The sequence below is a fragment of the Microtus oregoni genome, unplaced genomic scaffold (assembly GCF_018167655.1).
Source record: "Microtus oregoni isolate MIOR12 unplaced genomic scaffold, Mior012 000026F_ref0000081, whole genome shotgun sequence".
Lineage (NCBI taxonomy): Eukaryota > Metazoa > Chordata > Mammalia > Rodentia > Cricetidae > Microtus > Microtus oregoni.
In genome coordinates, this window is record NW_024543085.1 from 2,994,180 (window position 1) to 3,019,976 (window position 25,797).

General features: G+C 38.1%; 1 protein-coding gene across 7 annotated transcripts in view; it reads left to right on the forward strand.

Annotated features, from left to right (window-relative positions):
• Ppp1r9a (protein phosphatase 1 regulatory subunit 9A) overlaps positions 1-25,797 on the forward strand; it is a 286,389-nt gene that overhangs the window by 152,417 nt on the left and 108,175 nt on the right. For 6 of the 7 annotated variants that reach the window (XM_041675345.1, XM_041675346.1, XM_041675344.1 and 3 more), the window contains exons 3-4: positions 8,166-8,298; positions 21,039-21,159. In XM_041675345.1, coding sequence (XP_041531279.1) covers positions 8,166-8,298; positions 21,039-21,159 — 254 coding nt within the window. The remainder of the gene's footprint in view (positions 1-8,165; positions 8,299-21,038; positions 21,160-25,797) is intronic. The other variant, XM_041675350.1, reaches the window with a different exon arrangement.

The following is a 25,797-nucleotide window of genomic DNA, read 5'->3' on the forward strand; positions in this document are numbered from 1 at the left end:
GAGGGGTCAAGGGCAGCACAAGGCCCACAGGATCAACTGATCTGGGCTCATAGAGGCTCACAGAGACCAGCAACCAGGGAGCCTGTATGGTGCTGACCTAAGTTCTCTGCATGTATGTTAAGGTGGTGTAGCTTGGCATTCTTGTAGGACACTTAACGGTAGGAGCAGGATCTGTCTGACTCTTTTGCCTGCTTTTGGGACCCTTTTCCTCCTTCTGACTTGCCTTGTCCAGTCTTAATATGAGAGAATGTGCCTAATCTCATTGCAACATGATATGCTATGTTGGATATCCCTGGGATGTCTTCCCTTTTCTGAAGAAAAATGGAGGAGAAGTGAATGAGGGATTGGGGTTGGGAGGAGAGGAAAGAAGGAAACTGCAGTTGGGTTTACATGAGAAAAGAATAAAACAAACAAAACAGTTGAGAGCTGGTTGTAGACCCCAGCAACCTGACTGTTGAAACTGGCTCCTTCTATGCCTAAGGTCTTGAGAACTGGCCACACTACTGGTGGCCCAGGTCATGACCAGATACATTTCATACTCCAGAATGTAGATTCTCCAAAACGCTCTCTCCAGCTGTAGTCGAAAAGACTTTACTACTTTAGAAGCTTAAGTGTGGAAATGCTGATTTTATCTATGTGAAATGCTGTAATTGTCAGGAAGATCCGAGCACACTATAGCTACAAACTTCAGACCTATTTCTGCATGCTTTTAAGAAAAGTGCATTTCTCTGACCCCCAAAGTCTATGTAAGTCTGAGAATTTTCCATTGAAGGTCTTTGTGACAGCAAATTTGGGAGTTAATTTAGGAGGCTAATGCTTGCCAGTGTGGGGCAAACATTTTTCTATGTGTTTCTAGGAATGCATTTTTCCCCAGGTGATATTATTAACATTTCAATTAGTAGGCTAATGTGGCCCATGCTTCACAATGTGCCAGGGCCATGCGCATAAATTGATGAACTTCAAAGAAAGGAAATCTGCCATAGATGGCATTTGGGCTTCATCTACAGCACCAACTGTCCCATCTCCAGTCTGCTTCCTGCCATATGGATTTTGTATTTTTGAACTGTTGAATCCACTTTAACACAAATCAAATCAAATGAGATACATGTCATATATGCAGAGTTTACTTGTTTGTATGCATGTATTCATTGCTTTTGTTTGTTTGGAGAACAATGGTAAATAACAGTGTTTTGTTGTTGTTGACTTTGGACCTACTGTGTTTTCTACCTCCTATAAACTGAGACTGTGCTTACATTTCCTGACTGCCCTAACCCAAATAATCACACGAAATCTATATTAATTACAATACCATTTGGGCCATGGCTCAGGCATATTACTTCCTAGCTGTTACATCTGAAATAAATTCATTTTTATTAATCTGTGTGGTGCCACAAGGCTGTGTCTTACCTGTAAGTTTCTGGTGTTCTCATTCATCAGCTACATGGCACCTGCCTCACTCCGCCTCCTTTCTCCCGGTGTTTAGTTTTCCCCCTTAGCTCTATTCTGCCTTGCTATAGGCCAAAGCAGCTTCTTTATTTACTAATAGTAATAAAACATTCACAGCATACAGAAGGGAATCCCACATCAACCCCCTGCTGTGTGAATCTCAGGGTGTTTATTGTTTATTTTCTTAAAATTTGTGAAGCAGCCTTGCCCTTGCTAGCTTCCTAATTAGTATTGTCTTCTGACTTTCAACTTTTTAGTACTAAACTTTGAAAAATAAACATTGTCTTTATATGTCTGCCTTACCCCTTGCATCAATTTTTAGAGTTGTTCAAAAATTGTGTAAAATTGTTAGAGTTAAAGAAAATTTGTATAGTTTTATAGTGCCTGAAATTTCTTCTGAATTATGTAAATACATATGACATTTTATCCATGTATCTAGCTAATGTCGGAAGCCATTAGCCTTCTGGGTTTCCTAGTCACAAAGATTCAAGCTAGGACTAACTAGCATTCCATTGAAAGATTCTAATTAGAAGTCTGCACTTCAAAGATAACTATCTTAAATCCATTAAGCCAGCTTGATAATGAGGCCAGTTACAAATGGTGAAATGGGTGATGTGGAATTTTTGTAAATTGACTTAAAAACATCCCAAGTAAAGGGACTGCAAGCAGGTGAGGCCAGTGTGTTTCTGGCTCTTGGACTGGTACCTGGCTGTAGTCTTCTTGGTCCTTCTCTGCTATGGAAGAATCTTGATTGGTACAAACAGGGGCTGGGCACATCCTACTGAAGAGAATTTATGAAAACCTATTATGCAAATTACTCTTCCGAATACCTTAAGCATAGAAATTGGGACATTGCTGGATTTATAAGACAGGCTTCTGTGCCTCTCTCTTATACCTCAGGCTCAGAATATTTCTACACATAGCAGAAATTTGTTTGGGGTTTTTGTTCATTGTAATGCAGTGCAGACTTATATAGGTGGAAACTAAAACTCCTGCCTCCTTAGAATCCTCCATGGACTGATAATGTTGAATCCCAACACTGAACAGCATGGCCTCCAGTTTGGCTTGATTTCTTTCGCAGCACAGAACTTCCCCAGCCCTTGGTCTACATGCTTGTTCTTAATAATTGGCCTGGGCAAGTTGGCCTCGTTTCTGGAGAGGGACGATATTGGTTTACCACCAAATTTCTCTTTAGAATGTGGAGATGGGGGCCATCGTCCAGAGTTTGTGTTAGTTGCCAATTGGAGCCTCTTCAAGCTGGTCACTGAAATCCCAAAAGGGTGAAGTGTGAGTCTGCTGAGAAATCCATTTGTGGGAGTGTGGGAGTGCCTAGTTTGTGCCCAGCAGTGCTCTGCAAAGCCATCTTCTGGAGCTCAGCATGCTCGAACCTGGGATAGTTTCCATCTTTGTTCTATCAGGAAGATTAAGCAGAACCCAGCCTGAAGCTACAGCTGTGACCTGTGGAAGCATCGTGGGAGATGCCTTCCATTTGTATTTACATGAAATGTGGGGTTTATTTTGACTTGCGTTGATTAAAATGCATCACAAGGAAATAAAAGAGATGTATTACTTAACTTTGAAAAAGTGTTGTTCAAAGTATTGAACATGTAAATAAGATAATGGTTCAAGTTGGAATTTTATAATAAGCTTTTGTTCTTCCCTCATTGAGTTTTCACAGCCTGGGGTTGCTGCTCAGAAGTGCCTTTTCTTAGTCTCATTGCAAACGTGTTAATCCTGAGAGCCTGACTGCTGAGAAGCAGAGATGAGGTCATGTTGTGTTTGCTTTGATCAAGGAACAGAATATTGCTTTTTGGCATTGAGTCAAGAAGCCTTAAATTTAAACATCCGTTTGTTTGCTTTTCTCAGTGAAATAACACAGGAACAATGTAAAGGTGACTGAACTAAATATATGTATCTTGACGCTGTTGACTCTGGGGATCTTGGATACTGCTATAGAAAAGGGAAAGGCGGGCAGTAATGCCATGGTGGTGCAGGAATTTCCGATTATTTGATTGTTATCCCTGTTTTTGCAGAGTAAGATAACCATAAATAGTACAACTGCACCGAGAAAATTGAGAGAGTCAAGACAATGTAGATTGAGAGAGTCAAGACAATGTAGACGGAAAAGGAGATACTTATCTAACCCAGTCTTCCTTTCACCTCTCAGGGTCTTCCTGTCCCAGGCAGAATAGAAGAATAAAAATTGGGACAAACAATGACCTGTTGTATAATGAGAGTTCATTGTTCCAGACACAAGTAGGAATATTCACAGTCCAGTCTACATTCTAGTATTGAATTAGCTATGTGGAGTTTTATTTAAAGGGCATTAAGGGCAATAGTAGATGAAATACTAAAAACTCCCTTTAAAGTGAGTTGTGTCTAGGGAAATACCATCTTTGGTACTGCCTTGGGAAAGTGCCTCTCCGCCCATGTTGAACCAAATACAATTTCATGGATTATCTCATTTCATTTTTGTAAACTTTTGGTGTGGTATTATCATTATTATCATTATCACATTTCATAATGTGATTTCATAAATGGCTGACAAAAACTACATAGCTGGAGAATTTAAGAGGTTTTAAATTCGACTAAAAGTAGTGCCATGACAGTATGATAAGGTAAGTGGGGATACCAATCCCTGCCGTGATTTTGGCTTTCTGATCTATGTGATAGAGTCTTCCATGCTATGAGAGATGCAGGCCTCTTTAGTCACTTGCTGTCTGAGATTCTCTGCTCGCCCAGCCATTTTCTCTGGTGAACATTCAGGTAATTCTTGCTTCGAGCTGTTACGAATAGTACTCCAATGACCCCCCTTGTGCATCTTTGTACACACTTGTAGGTCTTTCTGTGAGTATTTTGATATAACATTAGCTCAGTGTTGGTTTATGTTTTCAGATCATTTGTGTGTATGTGTAAGGGAGGGGAGAGGGCGGGAGAGAGAGACAGAGACAGACAGAGAATATATGTTAGAGATCGAATCCAGGGCCTCATGCATTTTGGTGAACCTTCTGTCACTGAGATGTGCTCAGTTTTTCTAATTGGATTTATTTTTAATGGGGATTTACACTATAGTATAATCTTGAATAGAACTCTCTTTGTAGTCCAGATTTGCCTCAAAACTCTTGGTCAGTTGTCCTACTTCAGCTTGCCAAGTGCTGGATTGCAGAAGTGAGCTATCACACTCAACTTCAGTTATTTATTCCTCCTCCCATATAGTTACCAAATGGACACTGTTGTATTTTCCCATAATTCTATGGAAGAACACTATACTTCCTGGCTATAACTTACATTTGTGTAATTTTTGATGAAGGTTGGTGACACTGAATTTTCAGTTAGTTGCAGTTCTTTGAGTTGAGAAAGCCCTTTCTGAATTTTATCACAGTATTTTACTTTAATCCCTAATTTTTTTTGTACCTTCATTATGTAATTTCATTGTCAGCGAGGTTAATTTCTCCTGTTGTTTTTTAACACAGTTCCCCTCTGTAACCCTCACTTGGCATTGTACAGAGATGTTCCTGCCTCGGCCTCTGAGTGCTGTGACTACAGACAGTGCCACCATTCCAAGCTTTAATTTTTATTAATGCAGGGCTAGTATTGTGCCAAGTATCTTGTAATTGCCAGGCAAGGCTTCAGCTACTATGTTCCCAGCTTTTCAGCAATGACTTTTAACCAACCCATTAGTTTTCATTAAGACTTCTGATAACTGTAAACTTCCCTGCAGCCTGATAGTTATACATAATTTTGCTTTCAGCACTATTACAGTATATGCGGTTATTCTTCTGTTTTTTATCGGTTATTGCATGTTTTATATCAACTCAGTGACTGAACACTGAAAGCATTTGGAAGTAATGCATCTGAACTAGGATTCTTCCTTGTCGTTATTACCTAAGTGATGTGGCATATCAACTCTCTATACGACTTTTACATTTTTGGAGGTTATAACAATTTAAAGATGGCTTAAAGAATATTCAAAGATATGTATAGATTATACACAATTACTAAACAATTTTAAATGGTGCCCTTGTTTGTACATCTACAGATTTTATACCCAGGTATGTAGGAGGTGCTTGAACCAAACACCCAGTAATGCCTGAGGATAGATAGCTATTTATCTTTTCCTATCAATCTGAATTCTATTTTTGTTAAAGATATGAATTTCTAATATTTATGTGGAGATCTAACTCCATCCATATTATCAAGTACACCACTGTAACTAATTTAAATAGAAAAGAAGTGGATCAGAATATAAAATTGTTAATATATCTAGGATTGAAGTATATTTAACTAATGAAGTTTTGATGTAAGTTTTTTTGATCATGGTTATGTTTTTCAGCTTATCAATTCCTCTGACCCCCAAACAGGTGTGATTTTGACATTAATTGACTTAATTTACAAATGACTGCAAACTGACATTTAGAGTAAATTGGGAGTCACAGTAGTATTTATAATAGTGAAGATTTTAGTTTAGAAAAATAATGTGGGCCGGGCGGTGGTGGCGCACGCCTTTAATCCCAGCACTTGGGAGGCAGAGTCAGGCGGATCTCTGTGAGTTCGAGACCAGCCTGGTCTACAAGAGCTAGTTCCAGGACAGGCTCCAAAACCACAGAGAAACCCTGTCTCGAAAAACCAAAAAAAAAAAAAAAAAAAAAAAAAAAAAGAAAAATAATGTGGAATTATATATAAGGCTTTCTATATTTTATAGAGAAGGAAATCCTTCACCATTGTATTTATCATGGGGCCTTTATCTAGGTTTTCAATTTTGTTATGTTTTCAAAAGTTATTAATGTTTTGTATTACAAACTTTAAATATTAACATTGCATTACTGAACTTGTTAGTTTTAGTTATTGTTTGTTGACATCCATTTCTTTTCCAGGTCAATAATAGCTATTCTGTAATACTCAATTCTGACTTTTCTTTTTCAATTATGCATATCTTTTTTGTCTGTGTGCCCATATAGATTCTCAGATCACGAGTGAGCTAATGATGAAAACTAGCTCCCCAAGTCTAGCACTATAGCTGAGTTGGTGAGCTAAAATTTGGTTGTCTTCATAACTATTAGACAACCAGAAGCTGGAAGTGAAAGATAAAATGGTCTAAGAAAATGTCAAGAGTTTTATAATTTGATAAGGGCTTAGAAAGCATATTTTCTGTAAAGATAAATAAAGCACTAAACTCCATTGGACAGAGATGTGCATTCTAATGTAATAATATTTACTATGGTGGAAAAACCTAGTAGAGAGGAAGTGAGACTCCAGGAAGCATGAGATCAAAACATGGAGAGCAATGGGGGGACTGGACAAAAGAAGGCACTCAGGTCCAGAACTTCCACAACATGCTAGTGAGAAGTGAAGCCCAGGAGGTTCTTGCTGTGTCTGCCCCTGTATGGGCACTCTGTCTGTCTGTATTCTTGGTTTACTCCAAAGGAGAAAATTGCAGTTATTCCAGTAATGCATTTAAAGTTTCTCCTGGAGTAGGGAGGCCATGGACACATTGCCTTCATTATTTACCTTTATCCATTCTTCTTTATGTTTTTATTAATATATATTTAAAAAAACTTTTTACTTCCAGGCTTTAAGATTTTGAGGGGAGGCTTGCAGAGCCTTTTTAGACGTAATTTAGATGGTAAATAAATTTTGAATTGAATTGATAATGACAGCTTTTATTCTAGATATTGATTGCACTTTGTAATGGATACATTCCTTTCTTTCAATGCTCCTCAGTGTCCTGAGTGACTTGATAACTACTTTAGTTCCTTTGCAAATAGGCACATTTATTATGGCTCTGTCTGAGGTTCTCACATCGTCTTTTCAATGCCTTCAGTTTGAAAAAGACTGTCAATATCTTATTTGTTTTACAGCCTTTGAGCAATATGTTAATAGCAATTTCTTAGAAAGACCCAATGAAAATTTAATTTAAATCTATATACAAGTAAAATGACAGATAACAGATGAGAGCAGTTTAGAATGGAAATCAATTTCAGAAAGTCTGTGATTAAGATTTAATTATAGCATCGATACACTATCCCCCTGGGGCTAGTATAGTCCATACTGTAGGACAGGCTCAGTTTTGGGATTTGGCAAGATAGCTTCAATGGATTCCTCTATTTTGACCAGGACACAGAGCATTACACTAGTTACTACATTCTGAATAAAAAGTTTGATGAATATTACCAGTCAAATGAAGCAGTCTGTGCCTACTGATTTCTCTTAACGTGTAGAGATTGACAATGTGACTCATACATTTTTAACTTATAAGTTATTTTTATTTGAATTTAGTTATCTCTTTCTAAACATTTTGATTAAATTTAAATATCAAATGATTGTTAGGAGAAATGCATCGTAATGAGGAATACCTTCCTAGGTAAGAGAACTTGCTGAGCAGGCATAACAACCTGAGTTCAAACCCCAGAAATCATATAAAAATCCAAGTCTGGCTTGTAGGCTGCCAACAAACCCAGCTCCAGTCTCAGTGAATAAGGAGAGTGATGCAGCAGAATGTTCACTGTCATCCTCTGGATTCTCTGTGGGCATCACAGATAGACACACCCAAAATATACACCACACTCCTAACACACACATACACTTATGTGAACACACACACAAAATTAACAGAAATAAAGAAGAAACTCCTCATAGCAGTTTTTCGTCGGGATATGTAGTTTAGGGTATGAAGTGGCATCTCTTCTGTGTTATCATTTACTGGTGACCTTCTGCTGCAGGTGTTTAACACGTACTCCAATGAAGATTATGACAGGAGAAATGACGAAGTCGACCCTGTGGCTGCCTCTGCTGAGTATGAGCTTGAGAAGCGAGTGGAAAAGCTGGAACTTTTCCCCGTGGAACTGGAGAAAGGTATGTAGTAAGGCGGGTGCTAGTTTTCCCAAAACTATCACACAGAAACCATATTAATTAAATCACTGCTTGGACCCGTTATCTCTAGCTTCTTATTGGCTAGCTCTTACATATTAACCCATTTCTGTTAATCAGTGTATTGCCACATACCTGTGGCTTACTGGCAAGATTCCATCTGGTGTCTGTCCCTGGTGGCTCCATGGCTTCTCTCTGACCCTGCTCTTCTTTATCCCAGAATTCACTTTAGTTTTCCCTGCCTAAGTTAGTTTTGCCCTGCTATAGGTCCAAAGCAGTTTATTTATTTCACTAATGGTAATCACAGCATACAGAGGGAAATTCCACATTACCTGCCCTTTTCTGTTTAAATAAAAAGGGAGGCTTTAATTTTAACATATAATAAAACAGTTATCAAATAAGAATTCAAGTTACAATATTTATATCTACTTTATCTTTTATCATAACTAAGGATAACTATAACTATCAATTCTTCAACTCCATCAAAGACTACAAAAGGATATATCTAAGTAAACAAAAAGTGCATTGTAAGCACCTTCCAAAACTCTAGAATTGAAAGAGATATCTTGCTGCCTGGACAGTCACTCAAAGTTGTTCTGTACTGTTGGGGCATCCATGATCAGCCTATAGGCTCATAGTATCTAGCATACTTTTCCATGAAGCAACAAATTTCAAAGGCAGTTCTGCCTATATTGGCAGTTTATCATTCACATTTTTCTGTGTCCTGCACAATGTCTAGCAGACTCTTTCATGAAGCAAAAACCCTGAAAGATCGTCTCACCTTTAGGCAAGTTCAGCAGTCATTTCTCTGTGGGTCCTGCATGCCCAATTCATCAAACAGTCCAGGCAAGAGAAGTTTCTTGCCCAAATAGCTAACAAACTCCTTAAGGAGCATCTTCAATGCCCATCTTCCTCTCGAAGTAATTAGTGCTTCCAGGAGCAGACGTATCTCACTGTCATGAAAAGTCCTATGTTCTTAAAACATTTTAAATGTCATATTCTGAAGGTCTCTGAAAGATTTGAAGAATACCTATTTAACTGAAATATATCTCTATATATCTAGAAAACCTAACTAATATGACTACAAGTTTGACTATTATAGATGATTATCTATTAACCTATATTTCTTAGTAATATATTACATTTTCAAATTAGCTGGACAAACACAATACCTTAATCAAGAGCAGAAACATATATTTATGATATATATATATAACAAAAGTAACCTTAAGTTTGTATCAATAAACCCAGATCCATACCAATGCAAATCTGTGTATAGCATATCCCCTTTAAAATGTAAACAAACATTTATAGACAATATTTGGGAATATGGGTATAGTTCTCCAAACTTCTTTCTCCTGTTTATTGGGTGAAGTATTTTTGGGGGTGTATTCACAGCAACATTTCAGGGAGTCTTGTGCATCAAACCATATTAGTCTGGAAGCAATCCACAAGTTTTCATCCTCTGTGAAAACAAAATAAGAACCTCTTTTTCCAAAGCAACATATCCTTAGACCCAAATTCTGAAGTCAAGATACTTTTGTAACATACATGCTGGTTTAGCTTAGCAGCCCATATAATAAATGTCTCTCTGTACTTAGCTCCTTCAAGTTAAAATTCAAAGAAAACACAATAATATATATAACCCAGACTGTCTGTGAATTTTCCATCTTTATGTGGCTATTCTTTCTTTACTCCTTTTTAATCTATGACTGTCTGTACTCTGTCTCTTTAAAGATTTTACTTTTTTTAAAAAGAAAAATTTACTTGTTTTTATAACTGTCTATTTTCTTTTTCTTCTGTCTCCCAAGCCTATGTACACTTATCCAACACTGTGACCCATTAGAGGTCTTTTCCATCTGAATTTGTCTTTATTGCATATCTGTAATTCTTTACTGATCAGTAGTACTTCTTAAAATGCTAAGCACTTCTTATAAACTTAAGCTGCAGCATTACTAGGATATACAGTGCTGCCTGCTTGCTCCGAACAGTCCAACATGGTGGAAGTCTGTTAGTGCCTGAGACTGCCTGGTGGGAGTCATCCCTACCTCCTTGACTCTGACAACCAGTTGTCCCATGCTGCTACCATTTCACTTAACCAATTTGGAATCATCTTGAGGAGCTAGTACCCCAAACAGGTCTTATAGTAGTGGTAGCAGCATCATGATGTCATATCAACCAGGAGGAATTGTTGTTGAAGCATACAGAGGGAAATCCCATATCAAAGGTAGAGCAGGATTCTGGTATTTTCATCTTCCTGTCTCTGAGAGTGACTTGGAATGGCTATTCCAGAATGGAGCCTGTTAATAAGAATTGAATAAAGTTTGTATCTCTCCTCAAATTTTGCCATGTTTCGAAAAGGGCTAATGCAGATTCTAAGTAGATAATTTGTTAAAGGATTCCATTATGTTACCAGCTTCCAAACAACCCCACTCCTTTGTCTGGCACGGATGGTGATTCAAATGGGAGGTATGCCAGCTAGTTTTATATCCACTTGACACAAACTGGGTCACTAGTTAAGAAAATGCCTCAATAAGATGGGCTATAAGCGGGCTTATAAAATATTAATTAATAAGAAAGTGGGAGGGCCTATTCCATTGTGGGTAATGCGATCTCTGGACTGATGGTCTTGGGTTCTATAAGAAAGCAGGCTGAGCAAGCCACAGGTAGCAAGTCAGTCAGTAAGCAGCTATCCTACATGGCCTCTGAATCACCTGCTGCCTCCAGGGTTGTGCCCTGTCCTGATACCTTTGATGATGAACTGTGATGAAGTATAAGGCAAATAAACCCTTTTCTCTCAATGTGGTTTTGGTTGTGGTTCTTTGTTGTAGTAATAATAACCCAAACTAAGACAAATTGGTACCAGGGTCATGGGATCCTATGACAGACCTGACCATTTATTTTTGGGAGGATTGTGGAAGGACTTTGGAATTTTAGATTGGAAAAGCAAGAGTAATCCAGACTAAATGATGATGATGATGATGATGATGATGATGATGATGATGATGATGAGTGTGTGTCCCACTGTTTTGTTGGTATTACCGGGAGGACTGATGAGGTAAGTCTCCACCAAGAGCTGGTCTTGAAGAATATTTTTCTAGTTTCCTGGTTTGTAGTAGAGGCGGTATGCATGCAGAGTAGATCAGAATGTGGTGATGGAATGGGCTCTCTCTCTGGAAGCTTAGGAAGATTTGGAGTAAATATGGTGAGATTCAAGAAGCTTCAAATAGGAAAACTCCAATCGAAGACTGAAAAGGAAAAACAGAAGAGGGAGCAGATGATAGTCCTGATTTTCTCCCTTGGAATGACAGTCTGCATACCACAGAAAGCACTGATACATGGAGCTGAGATGGCCACTGAGGACCTGCACTGTGCCCTGTGGACAGATCTGAGAAGCCTTCAGAAAGGGCAGAGCAACCAAATGACTGGAGAATTAAAAAAAATAAAACAAAGAAATACTCAGGGATAGTAAATAGTCGCTTCAAAAAGATATTCTTAAGCACATTATCAAAAATAAATTCGTTGATTTTTCAATTGAAAACTTTGACTTCAGAAGTTGAGGTGACAAGCATAGCTAATGTTGAGATTCACATTGGAGACCTAGGAGATCCAGTATAAGAAATGTCTGAAAACCTATTTCAAATAATAACAAACACCTAAGAAAACCAAGAATGCTGCATAAACTGTGACAATAGAAGAAAAAAATGGAAACTAGAGGAGATATATAATTCGTAACAGAAGAGAAAAATGGAAACTAGAGGAGATATATAATTCGTAACAGAAGAGCATTCTCTCGAGAAAAGAAAAGAAACCGCCACGTGGATCCCCAGTAAAGTGGAGGAAATCCTAACAGATAAAGCTAAATTAACGATCTTACAGAATACCAGTTTTAAAAAATAATAAGAAAAAGAGTAAAGGTCTTTGAAATGACTGGAGTCGGGTCCTTCCAGCCTGAAAGCTGTCGTGCATTGTACTGTGGTGTGCTTCTCGTGGGGAAAGAAAAGATTTCCCTAGTATCTAAAACTGTAAAGAATACAAGTTATCTTAGAAATTTTCTTACTGTCAATCAAGGAAGCAAAGACACAGCCGACTTGTTCAAGACATTAAAGATGAAGAAATATTAGACATAAGGCTGAAGATACAGTGTTGACTACCCAGCATTTCACTGGACCTGATTCCAGTTGAAGGACACTTTCATTTGGAGTTACAATGAAATGGAGAGTGATTCCTCCATTTTTTTTTTTTTTTGCTATGTTGAAAAAGAATCTTTGTGTCTCATATTTCTGGAAAGAGCCAAACGTGACAAGGACTTACGCATTCACCTGAGGCATGACAATGTTTCTAGTCAGTGACACTGAAGTGCAGTCATGCAGCAGCGTGTGTGATTGTTACGTAAACAGGGAGTCAGAGAAGTCCTTCAGCTATGGTTCCATTGACTTGAATTCAGCCGAGAGAAAATTGAGCATCATATTACATCATCATATTACATAAGGATACACAGGTGATTAATGTGTTTTTTTTTATTGGTTAGTGTTTTTGAGGTAATTATGGATAAAATAATTAGTTTCACTGTCACCAAGAGTAAGGAGCGTTGGAAGGGGTATAATAAGTAGTTTTATGATGTGGCTGTATTCTGTGTATTTGTTAGGGCCAACACTTTTGTTTCGTTTTTGTTGTTGTAGCCCAGGTTGCCCTTGAATTCTATGAAAGCTCCGGCTGGTATTGTTCTTTCAAGGTCTGTGAATTTTTTTTCTGGGGTTTTGATGGGCATTGCATTGAATCTGTAAATTGCTTTTGGTAAGATTGCCATTTTTACTATGTTAATTCTACCTCACCAAGAGCATGGGAAATCGGAAAGTGATATCATTTTTAATGTAAAATACACAGTAAAAGCCTTCCTCAAAATAAAAGTTATATTAGTATGTTTCTTTAAAATTAACATTTAAGAAAAAAACACTTATCTGCGAAGTCTGAAAACGTAAATAAAATACATTTTTTTTTAAGTTTCTGATGCACTGGGCGGTGGTGGTGCATGACTTTAATCCCAGCACTCGGGAGGCAGAGGCAGGCGGATCTCTGTGAGTTCGAGACCAGCCTGGTTTACAAGAGCTAGTTCCAGAGCAGGTTCTAAAGCAACAGAGAAACCCTGTCTCGAAAAAAACAAAACAAAACAAAAAAGTTTCAGATGCTTATATTCAAATATTCTTAAAAGAAATAAAAGAAATAGGTAACAATTTGATCAAATGTACAGTCCAAACTGTCTTTTGGTGTTTAAGAAATTCTGGAAAAGAATAGTAGAATCATCCCGACCCATGACTAATAGGCTTCACAGATAGGAGTCAACAGTAGGACAAAATAAAAAAGTAATAATTCTTGATCATATAGCTGTTGCTATGGAAATCTTTTTTTTCTGTCTGCACAAAAGTTTTCTCTTCATAATTTGATTTTTAATAATTTAACAGTTGTCTGCTATACATTGTTTGCTGACATTTTTTTCTTTTAATGTCCAAAGGTTATGTGTCCCATGTCTGACCCAGACAAGTATGGCACTTAGCTGGACTAGTGGCAGGTCTCCCTCCTCTTCTGACTGACAGACAAATGTTTGTCTTAAATAATATAAAGGAGATATCACGTAGTGAGATGCCTGGGCTGATAGATGTCCTAGGAGCACGGGGGATGTTGCCCTCAGTCTGGACCTCCACAGTACAGCATCTTTGAGGGAGCACAGAAACAATGGTACTACCTCTCTTTTTTTGAAAGTAAGAACACAAGCAACCACATTTCTCATGTTAGTATGCAATTGTTTTGAAAATATGAAATGTCACTGACATCTATGATCAAAAAAGCATAAAATTTAAGAACTAAAACATTCTCAACAGAAATAATTACTTAGCCCTGGCCCCCAAGCAAGGAGGATTTTGTCCATGCAAAAGGGAAAGGGGACAGGCAATCTGTTCCAGCACAAAAGGAAAATAGCCTCTGAAGTAGGTAGCTGTTTATATGCAGCTGACCATGCAAGTACATGCTATTAAAAGACAACTTAATTTACCATGGCATTTAAATTTACTCAGTTGCTATAATAAAATAGCATTAATAACAGTCAATTATCTTTGTAGTTTTCATATTCTGTTTGGATTTTTACCCATTTTTTATTGATTTTATTGATCTATGCATTTTTTCTCTGTCACCCCTCCCTTCCCCTTCTACCCTCTCCCAAGGTCCCCATGCTCCAGATTTACTCAGGAGATCTTGTCTTTTTCTACTTCCTATGTAGATTAGATCCATGTATGTCTCTCGTAGGGTCCTCATTATTGTCTAGGTTCTCTGGGATTGTAAATTGTAGGCTGGTTTTCTTTGCTTTATGTCTGAAAGCCACTTATCAGTGAGTACATGTGATGTTTGTGTTTCTGGGTCTGGGTTACCTTACTCAATATGGTGTGTTCTAGATCCATCCATTTGCCTGCAAATGTCATTATTTTTTTCTGCTGGTCATCAAAAGAACAAATAATCCAATAAAAAAATAAAAACTGGAGTACAGATCTAAACAGAGGAATCTAAAATGGCTGAAAAACAGTTAAGGAAATACTCAGCATTCTTAGCCATTAGAGAAATGCAAATCAAAACAATTCAGAAATTCCATCATACACCTGTAAGAATGGCCAAGATCTTATAACAGCTTATTCTGGAGAGAATGTGGGATAAAGGGAACACTCCTGCATTACTGGTGGGAGTGCAAGCTGGTACAGTCCCTTTGGATGTCAGTATGGTTATTTCTCGGAAAATTAGGAAACAACCTTCCTCAAGACCCAGTAATACCACTTTGGAGTATATATCGAAAGGATGCTCAACCGTGCCTCAAGGACGTGTGCTCAAATATGTTCATCACAGCTTTGTTTGTCATTGCCAGACAGAACCTAGAAAGAACCTAAATGCCCCTCGATTGAAGGATGGATAAGGAAAATGCGGAACATTTACACAATGGAGTACTGCATAGCAGTCAATTATCTCTTACGTACTAAAGTACGTAAAGTAATGGCAGAAAGTGTTGCATGGCTTGGATCCAAGTCTTCCTTGGTACTTTTTACTTTTCTTTCCTTTTTTCTTTTCTTTTCTTTCTTTTTCTTTTCCTTTTTTGTCTCTGTATCAGTTAAAACTACAAACCCTAATAGAAAGGTACAAGAGCAGCAGATTCCCCTAGCCACCAACTGGTCTAAGAAAAATGTACGATGAAGCTGCGGTCCCCTGGCTCTTCAGTCCTTAGTGATGTTATCTTTAAAAATGCCAAGTCATTTTAAAAACCGCCACGCACAAGTCTGATGTGGCACACACCTCTCATCACAGCACACATGTGGCAGAAACGTATGAAGTTCAAATCAAGTTTTGGCTGTTAAGTAAGATCATGTTCAAAACAGCATAAGACAAATGACAAGACAGGGAGAAACTATAAATACAGCAATATAAGTGACACAGAAATGAAAAAATAGTAAAATTAATAGTGCAAGGTTTTTCTCATCAACTAGATCCAACTATTGAAAATTTCGACTGAAGGCAGATTAGTAATATATGGTAAATAAATACAAATGAGAGTTATCAGGCACTGAATTTCTCTGACTCAAATGGTGAGTACCTAGAAATGATTTATTATTTGCTAGCATTATAAATTATCCAAATCAATGTAACAGATTGGCAAGTTGACATAACAGTAATTGAAATAGTGTCTATTGAATAAAACATGAAAACATTTCATTAGAATGGTATTTACCGGTAAAACGTTGAAGTGCTTCATACCCAGATGGCTCCATGGGCATAAAGAACACACAAAACTAGTGTTGTTTGGACCCCCCTTTTTTTTTTTCAGATAAAATGAAGTGAACTAAAACTGGCACATGCCGCCAAAAATCCCGTAAGAGATTTTACCCAACATTAATAGACTATTAAAAAATGAAGGCTATATCACCTACTCAGAGTTTCAGAATTGTACGTGAAATAAAATGTTAATATGATAATGTACTCTCTTTATATATATATGTGTGCATATGTATATATCTATATATATATATCTTGGAGACATAATTTATATTTTAAAATATTAGAATTGGTAAGATAATTTGTGGAGGAGGAGATCTGCCTCCAGATCCATAAAAAATAAATAGGTTTTCCCATGATTCATATGCACAACTTAAGAGTAAAATATTAATATATTTCCTGTAAGTAGCAAGAAAATACTGATTATATTTATTACTTAAAATATGATATTTATTTATATTTTAATCTACAGCAAATGTTAGCTATTTTCTTAAGTATGGTGATTCATTTCTTTCACTCAGCACAGATAAGGCTAAGGAAGGAGGGTCACCATAAGTTCAAGGCCAGTCTGAACTATCTGGTAGATTCCTGACCAGATACCCATGTCCGTGGATATAGAGTGGCACTGGAAAGGGGGAAAAAGTAAAACTTAAGCCAGCGAGTGGATTTCCCATATTCCTGAGTAAAAGGCTTGGTTCAGTCTCTCACTCTGAATTTTTATAAATAAAGACAGAACTGTCAACAAAGTTACAAGAGGGTGTTGTATAAATAATAATGTGTTTTATATAGAAAGATCCAGACCTGAGGGAAATGGGAAAATATAAGGGATTTAATTTGCCAGATATTTTGACCTAATATAAAGCTTTTATAATCAGGACAAATTATACTTACAGTGGCTGGTCAGTGAACAAAACTGAAAATACAGGAGAAAAAATGTATATGAGGGAGAATTTAATATGGCATGAAGTCTGACATAATTCAGCATCCACCTAAAATCCCCAGTTGAGTACCTTCCTTCCGTCATGTGTAAGAAACTCCAAACACATGAAAATCAAATGCTAGGAAGGAATGGTGCCCTAATTAGATAAAATCTTCAACAATGGCTATCATGTTGGTTGGTGGGAATAACACAACCAAAACGTGAGGGCAGAACTTAGAAGAGATGACACCAATTTGATTGTGTGCAGCCTTAACATGATAAAGACAATCATGTTAGAAAAAATCCATAGGAAAATGAAAAACTTCATTATAGCTAACAAAATTAATAACTGTAATATTCTAAGAATCTTTTAAAATCATCAGAATAAAGACACAAAATTCAGTACAAAAACTGGCATTTTACGGGAAAGGAAATCTAATAACCCACAGTCCAGTGGATACAGGCTCAAATCTCACTGGCAATGAAAGCAATGGTTGTACCAGCAAAGAGCCTCTTTCCTGAAAGGAATCAAGCCTGGACCTCCAGGTCAGGTGACAGCATCTTCTGTAATATGAGGGCCCCACTGTTGTTTCCTGACGGCTTTGTCTACTTAATGCTTTTGTATTTCCCCAGGAATGTGTAAAGGAAGAAAGACCAGTACTCAGAGCCAGTACTGTGCTGTTTTAAACATTTTATATGAATTATATGTATTAAATCTCTGAGGAAAGGGATGGTTATATGTGCTGAGGGCAGAAGACACCTCGCCAGAATCCAGTCTTTCTGTGTGGGTTCTGAGGATTGAATTTAGGATGCAAGCTTAATACCTTTATGTGTTGAACATTCTCTCTGGCCCACTACTGGCTTCTTGCCAAGAGTTTGTGATTTCCAAACTTCACTCCTTCCTATAAGCAGAGAACGATGAGATTCTAGGAGTGTCGTCTGTGTGAGTTGGTCATGCCGTTCAATCCATATTTTGTTGTTCAGTTGTTCATTTCTTCTTGTAGGAAGTTTGCATTAAGATTTAAGATGTCTCAAGCTAGTGATACTTTTGCCAAAACATGCTCTACAGATCAAAACAATGAAATAACTTTCTAGTTAGAGCAATAAGAGAAGCTATGAAAAGAAGAGAAAGGATATTAAGAAGCTCTAAGTCGAGGGAGGGAGAATAGATATTAAAAAAAATAAATTTTCATGAGGATAATTGTGGGCATTCAGTGTCTTGACAGTGTGGAGATCGGAGAGAAAACCTTGGAATATAAACACTGGAGCTTTGACTCTTAGTTTGACCTGTGGTGATTATAATGAAGAGAACCCATGCTGAGCAGTGAAGAGAGCCAGAATTCTGGAGAAATTCTAAATCTCCAGAGATTTCCTGGGGCTGGGGAGGGATGTTGAGGAAGCTGCGGGTTGCATTCCTGCCACCCTGCTCCCAGCCGCCTGGGTATCTTATACCCCGAAATAACAACACACAAACTGTATTCATTTAAACACTTCTTGGCCCATTATATCTAGCCTCTTCTCAGCTAACTCTCACACCTGGACTAGCCCATTTCTAATAATGTGCGTAGCACCCCAAGGTGCGCTTACCGGGAAGATTCTAGCCTATGTCCTGGGTTGGAGCTTCATCGTGTCTGTTCCAGAGAACAGAGCTATCAAGTCTGAGCTCACTTCCTCTTCCTCCCAGCATTCTGTTCTGTTTACTCCACCCACCTATGTTCTAACCTATCAGGGCCAAGCAGTTTCTTTAGTAATTAACCAATGACCTTCCTCCATCAGAGGGAGCAGGAGGGAGGTGGAGAGAAACCCTGTTACACTCCTCCCTGTGGAAGTGTCTATAGAACTGTCTCTTAAGGTTTGGGCATTGACCTAGCTATGAACCTCATAGGAAGGCCCTCAACTGTAGGAATAAATTCACTCCAGAAAATGTCTGACTATCGCAGCTTGACTCAGACAGCTGTATGGCCCAGCCAGACAAGCTCTATAAAAGCCTGAATCTCAGTAGTTTACCCTTCGAATAAAGACCACAAACTGAGTCCACCCAGAAAGAGACCAAAGGAAATTCCTAATGTTCCAACCATTGTAGATAGGATCTTCTGCCAACACACACCCATGCTTTTCACCAATCAGTGGTTCTAAACCTTAGAAATCCCTCATCACCACCTTTGCTACTATAAAACCCCAACTCTAACTGAGCTGGAGGGGGGAATCACTCCAATACATTGGATGCAAAGACAGACCAAGTTTGCAAACTTGTGTAAGAATAGACTCTTTGCTTTTCCATACAGGATTTGGTCTCCTGGTTGGTTTTGGGGGGACTCCGTTATCTGTGCATAACATTAACCATCCATTTATCATGATACACACCAGAAAATTCTTGCAGGAGGGAAGAAAGCCACAGGCATGACCAATATGCAACCACCTCCACCCAGCCAGCCCTGCCGAAACACATCAACCTTTCACAAGCATTAGAGAACTCTGGGGAGAAATTCTCACAGTGGAATGAAAGTTGGAAAATCTTTAGCAAAAGAATCCTCCGGATCAAGTTCAGGTTATTTATATAAGAGAAATTATTTGAATGAAATAAATATGAGAAACTACGTAAGTGTAAGGGGTTACAGTGGTCTTCAGTGAGCACTCACACGTCAGTGGATGCTTATGTTCTCACCTGGAGAGTCCTCTGCCAGCAATCAAATCTTCGACTGAATTTCGTACCACTTGTGCAGAGAAGAGACCACAGAATCCAAGAGGATACAGCATTGCTAAAGGCATCTTTAGAAACCAACGTGGGATCAAGATCCATGGTTGTCTAGATGTACTTAGAACACAGCTATCCTTAAGATAGTAGCCAGTGATAGCTAATGATCACTGAGGCTAACCCTCCTCTGAAGCACATTATGAATATAATAACAACAATTGCTGAAAGTTATTTAGTTGCATTTTCTTTAATTTATGGTTCGTTTTCCTTTAATGACCCATCTTGGACCCATTTCCGCTGATTGGCTAGGATATCTTTTGTACTGCTGCTAAATCATGATTACAAAGACTTTGAGGCTACCAGGACAAATAACCTTCACAGCCTTCATATTTTATTGGTGGTGGAACTACATTTGCTCATGGAAAGGGCAAATGGAAATGTGAATAGACACATGATTTGTAAGAGAATTTGAAATATAACTTTCAGTATTGCTCACAGGGCCAATAAAATTGAAATAAAGGTGACTGATTATTAACAGAGAAATGATTGAATATACTGTGAGATATTGTCATAAATACTATGTAGTCATTAGAAATGATTTAGATCTATGAAAGTTTATCCACAAGGTATCATGAATTTTAAATGTGTAATGCCTAAAGAAATGAATACTTATTTGTGTAAAGGAAAGAAATGCTAAATATACATCTGTGTGTTCTGCCTGTGTATGTTTGTATACACATCCAGGTGTGCCCATGCATATATTGTTACTGATGCTTGTATGGGCGCATAGAGGAGTGTTTTCTGTTATACATCCATTCTTTATTTTTCTTCTGTTTCGTTTTCATTGTGCTAGAAATCAATCTGAGGACATAAAGCACAGTAGGAAAGTGCTGGACCACTGAGCCAACTCCAAGGTTCATGCAATCTTCTTAACTTGAGTAGATGATAAAAATGAAAAGATTCCAAATAACTGTGGGTTACATTTATTTAAAATTAAAATTTTTGTTGAGTGTTTTTTTGTCCATGTCTAAAACATGGTAAAAAATAATGGAAGACTCTGTTTTGAGATTCTTTGATTCTTCAAGAACCAAATTATTGTCTTTCCTGGGACCACACTGGATTGCCAACAGTAGCAGAAAATATCTGAAGCTCTTGAACCATTTGGGTCCCCTTGATTTGTGAAGGCAAGCATATCACTTCCCTGTGCAATAATAAAGAACAAAGCTAGACACAACAAGCAGCCTCACTAGCTAGGTCAGCGAGAACAGAGCAGAGGCTGCTGCTCACTGTCTTCTCTTTCTCTAGATGAGGATGGGCTTGGCATAAGCATCATTGGAATGGGTGTTGGCGCTGATGCAGGACTAGAGAAGCTGGGGATATTTGTCAAGACAGTGACAGATGGCGGTGCTGCTCAGCGGGATGGCAGGTGAGCTGGATACTGTTGACTGTGAATTGAACCCGAGGAAACTGTCCCTGCAAATTTCTGTCAATGGGATCTTCTTTTCATGAAAAAAAAATTGTTTTTAGTGTTTCTCAGATGTGTGAGAATGTTTAAACACTTGACTTACTTTCCTTTTGGTAGCAGAGCAGTGCATCTGTCTGTCTTTGTTTCTGTCCATTCATCTGCTTAGTAAGTGGGAAGTGGACCATAACATGGTATGTATGGAAGTTGGCATATAACTTTATTTCAGAAATGTTCAAGTGAATAGTAATAATTCCGGTTCTTTTGAAAAGGACAGAGTAGAGGGGAATTTAAGATTCTGTAGCCTGTTGCTCCTCCATGTCTCTTACAGAGAACTAGGTGCCAGAGTGCTGCGTGGACCTATAGAAGGAGACCTCTCTGTGAGCAGAGGCTGGCAGCCTGCTCCAGATAATTATGGCTTAATGTTTTAGCTTGCATCGGGTCAAAGGTAATGTATCTTTAATGTAAAGGTTTCATCTTAACTTTACACCAGGCTTCTGATGGAAAACTGGAAGTAAAGGGGGGACAACAGAAATGAAAACAAAACAAAACAACACAGATTCTGACAGCTAGATTCAATGAACACTGAATAAATAGCATTCTTACATTAGATTACATATCACATGTTCTCAGAAAGTCAATGGATCGTGGTCCTTGAGACTGACAGTAGCAGCATTCTGTCTTTCATAATCCTAAAATACTTTTTGGTATACATCAGGCTCTAAAGGGGTAGGTACCAAATTGATTTATTTAATCAATTTATTTATTTTGAGAAAGGGTCTCAAGAAAGATGCTGAGTTAATTATGGAAAATATTGGTGCCAATAGCGTGTTACTAAAAACTGTCTTCTGATTTCCACATGTGCAGACATGAGTATATATACATAAACACAATATAAAATAAATAATACACAAAATTTTAAGCTAGGCATAATGGCCAGTGCCTTCAATTCCAGCACTCAGGAGGCAGAGGTAGGCAGATCTCTGAGTTTGAGACCATCCTGATCTGCACAGCAAGTTTCATTCCAAGACATCCAGGGCTACACAGAAAAACTATGTCTAGAAATACATACATACATACATACATCATACATACATACACATATATACATACACACATATGTATATACATATGTATGTATATATAATTTAAAGTGAGAAATATTAATATAATGTAACTCATTGAAAAGGACCCTTTATTCCAAGTTAATTAAACTTGTAAAAATCTACTAATTTGTAAAAGTCATTGGGAAATAGGAAATAATCCTTACATTTAGTACCACACAAAACTAAATGATTATGCATCATCTCTTAAGTGAATCGAGCACAAATTCAAACAAAATTGCAAAATGAAAGCACAAAGAAAAAGATTGCATTTAGCGCTCCTAGATCTGGTTTCAGACACATGGCATTTTATATTTTCCTCACTTGTTTTAAAAAATAAATTTGATTTCTCTGTCGGGATCTAGTGCCAGCCCATACCCTAAATTCTTTCTCTGGACCAGAGGGGAGGTGTTGGATTAAAGACACAACAAACATGGTTTTATTGGGAGGGAGATCCTCAGTGATCCGTCATGAATACTTTAGTTCACATCCTGAAAATTCCTCTGCGTTAATTCTTCAAACAGCCTCATATACCAATATATAAACTGAGGGGGAAATTCATTAGCATTCTGTTTCCTAGGTAACCAGGTGAATGGCTGTGGTCACATCCACATCTACCTATGCTTGCTGTCATGAATTCCTGTTCTGTATGCCAGCTCTGTTTCATAGGCCAAATTAACATCTCTTTTTAGGCATCCTCCAAATTACAAAGAAGGAGCAGAACACTATCCTGACCCTTTGTTAGGGATGGCTACAGTCTAGGTGACCGACCACCTCCTGTTTCAGGTGCAAACAATGGCCTGGGATTCTGGCTGCCATACCATGTAGAAATATGGGCCTACATTTCTCTTAACCTCTTTATTTATTTTGCTGTCCTGTGTTGTTTCATTATTTATACTGACATTAGATCTTCTCCTGGGGAGTTGGGATATTGCTGTTGGATCTGTATCTCCACGGCATTGTAATCCCCTGAAGGTCATTAATGTTGTCTCAGCTGCTGTCCCTGTCTTTTGTCCTTTGTTCTTTGGTGACACACACCTTGAGAAGTAGTTTTCCCTAGCTCCCTTCCCAGAAGTACCATGCCAACAAGTAACTATATGAACACATTAAACACACCAAGAGTAGCCCAACTCCTACAGCTATGACTGGTTCTGAGTCCATCCAGAGGCCTCTTGACAGTTTGAGAAGGAAGCTGAAGAATGGGCTCCCTGCTGTGGATTGTCACTGCTGGAGTGCTTTGCAGCCTGGATTCTTCTAGCTTCCCCATGTTCTCTTCTTCAGCGACACACACTTCTCTACCTAATGTCATGCCTTCTCTTCAACAGACCTCCTTTGACAGTTCATCCCTGGACTCCTGGTGATAAATCCTCTCTAGATTGACAGTTTTTCTTTTCTTCTTCATAGTACCTTTTACAGTCTTTTTTCCCCATGTTTGGGCACATGGGTATGTGTGAGCATCATGTTTACACAGATGCATTAAGTGAATTAGAGCATGCCATATACTGGTTTTCTGCTCCTAAGTTAATTTTGTGTTAGACATGGTACATTTTCCATGGAAGTGTGAAGGCTCCAAATTATGTGTATTACTTATCTTGCATCCGTTGCACTTAGAGAATTTCCTTTTGGCCTTGGGTTATAGACTGTAGACCCTCAAATCCAGAATCTTCCTTCCGCTTCATTATGTTCTTGTCCTGCCCATGCCCTTGCTTAAGGAGTCGTTCTTGGAATGCTTCAGCTGAGGAAAGCCTTTTAGACTGTTTCCCTATTTGCTCTGAAAATGTTACATGGCTGTCAGTGTATGAAATGCTGTTTTAAGGTGATAAAGAACATATCTGGCATGAATGGTGAAGACCGTAAAGAAGAAAACGAAGTTCTCCCATGTCGCTAGGCACTGTCTGTGTTCTGCTACTGCAGCTCGGCTAGGAGTTCCTCAGTCAGTGAAGTAAAGTAAGACCTGACATCTCCAGGAGTCCTGCTTCCCACAGGCTAGATTGCTCAAACTATGACCACAGCAAATCTCGGAGAACAGCTCTGCCTTTGTTCTGACTATCGAGTTCAGCAGCCCTTTCTATGGAAACGCACTTTCCTTCTCTTTCAAGTTGACAGCTTTCACCCTTTCACTTAAAGGAGTCCCACTATTTATTTTGGGCGTATTTGAATTGTCTTCTTACTCTTAGGGACCAACACTGCCTTGTCCTTTGGGTCCATTGTTAACTCAAGTAAGAGAACTTGAGCAGAAGTGCTGTGAGGCTGGGGATGCTCCTCTTGTAACTAAGTCCTTCTGTGACCAGCAGGCCACTGGCATAGCAGCGTGGAAACTCCTGGCAGATGGGCAGTTCTCATCCTGGAAGGACGCATCCTATTACTTAGAGTAAATGGCATGGGATTTAAATGTTTGGAATTGTTTATTTCTGGAATTCTCCACTTAATACTTTTAGACAGCAGATGAACATGGGAAATTGAAAGTAAGTTCACAGGTAAAGGGTATTTCTGCACAGCCTTGTGTTTTTATACATTTTATTCATCAGGAGAGTATTTGTTGAATGCTTACATTGTGACAGCAGTGATCTGTGCTCTGTGTATTTTGACTTATTTGCTCTTGCTAATAATAATGATTTAATATGCATTTTATTGTTTCTGTTGCATATAGAAGGAAGCTAAAGTGTCTTATATACACTCACAAGTAAGTGGCAAAGGCTGACTGTAATAAACCTAAGTCTCTAATTGCAGTCAGTACTTAAATAGCGCATTACAGAACAATATGTACAATAGATTCATTTGCACAATAGATTCTAAAGACATTTTTATTGCAATACTAGTATGTGTGTGTATGTTGTATGTATGTGTAACTTATAGATGTTTTGGCATTTTTTAAATTTCAAGATGGGAGTCATGTCAATATTTTTATATACAAATTATCAGAAACATCTCTGATTATTTCTTTGAAACTAATTAAATAATGGTAACTTGCATTACCGTGTCAGTGTATATTACATGCATGTTAAATGCTTTAGAAATAAGTAGCTAAAGTGCCCTTCAGAAACATCATTTAGTGAGTGATCCCCTGAACAGAATTCCCACACGGCAGCTGCTGTACCCCATGCAGACTGAATGTTGTGATATACTAGAACCTTTAATAATCTGAGTGCCATGATGTAATTGCCATTCAGTTTTTAAATTTTTTTCACCCTTGTCCTTGACAATTTATTATTTTACTTCATGTACATGTATGAATGTATGTATGCCTGTGTACCACAAGCATGTGTCTACCTCCAGAGGCCAGAAGGCATCATGCTTGCTGGCACTGGAATTACAGTCACTTGTGCTGAGGGTGCTGGGAACTGAGCCCCAGCCATCTGTAAAAGCAGCGAGTGCTCTCAGCTTTAGCTCCTTCTGTGAGCCCTGTTAAATGTTCATTGATCACCTGTATTTCTGCTTTTGAAAAAGAAATTATTTGTTGTATATTTTTTGTTTTTGTTTTTTTTTTCACAAGTTTCTT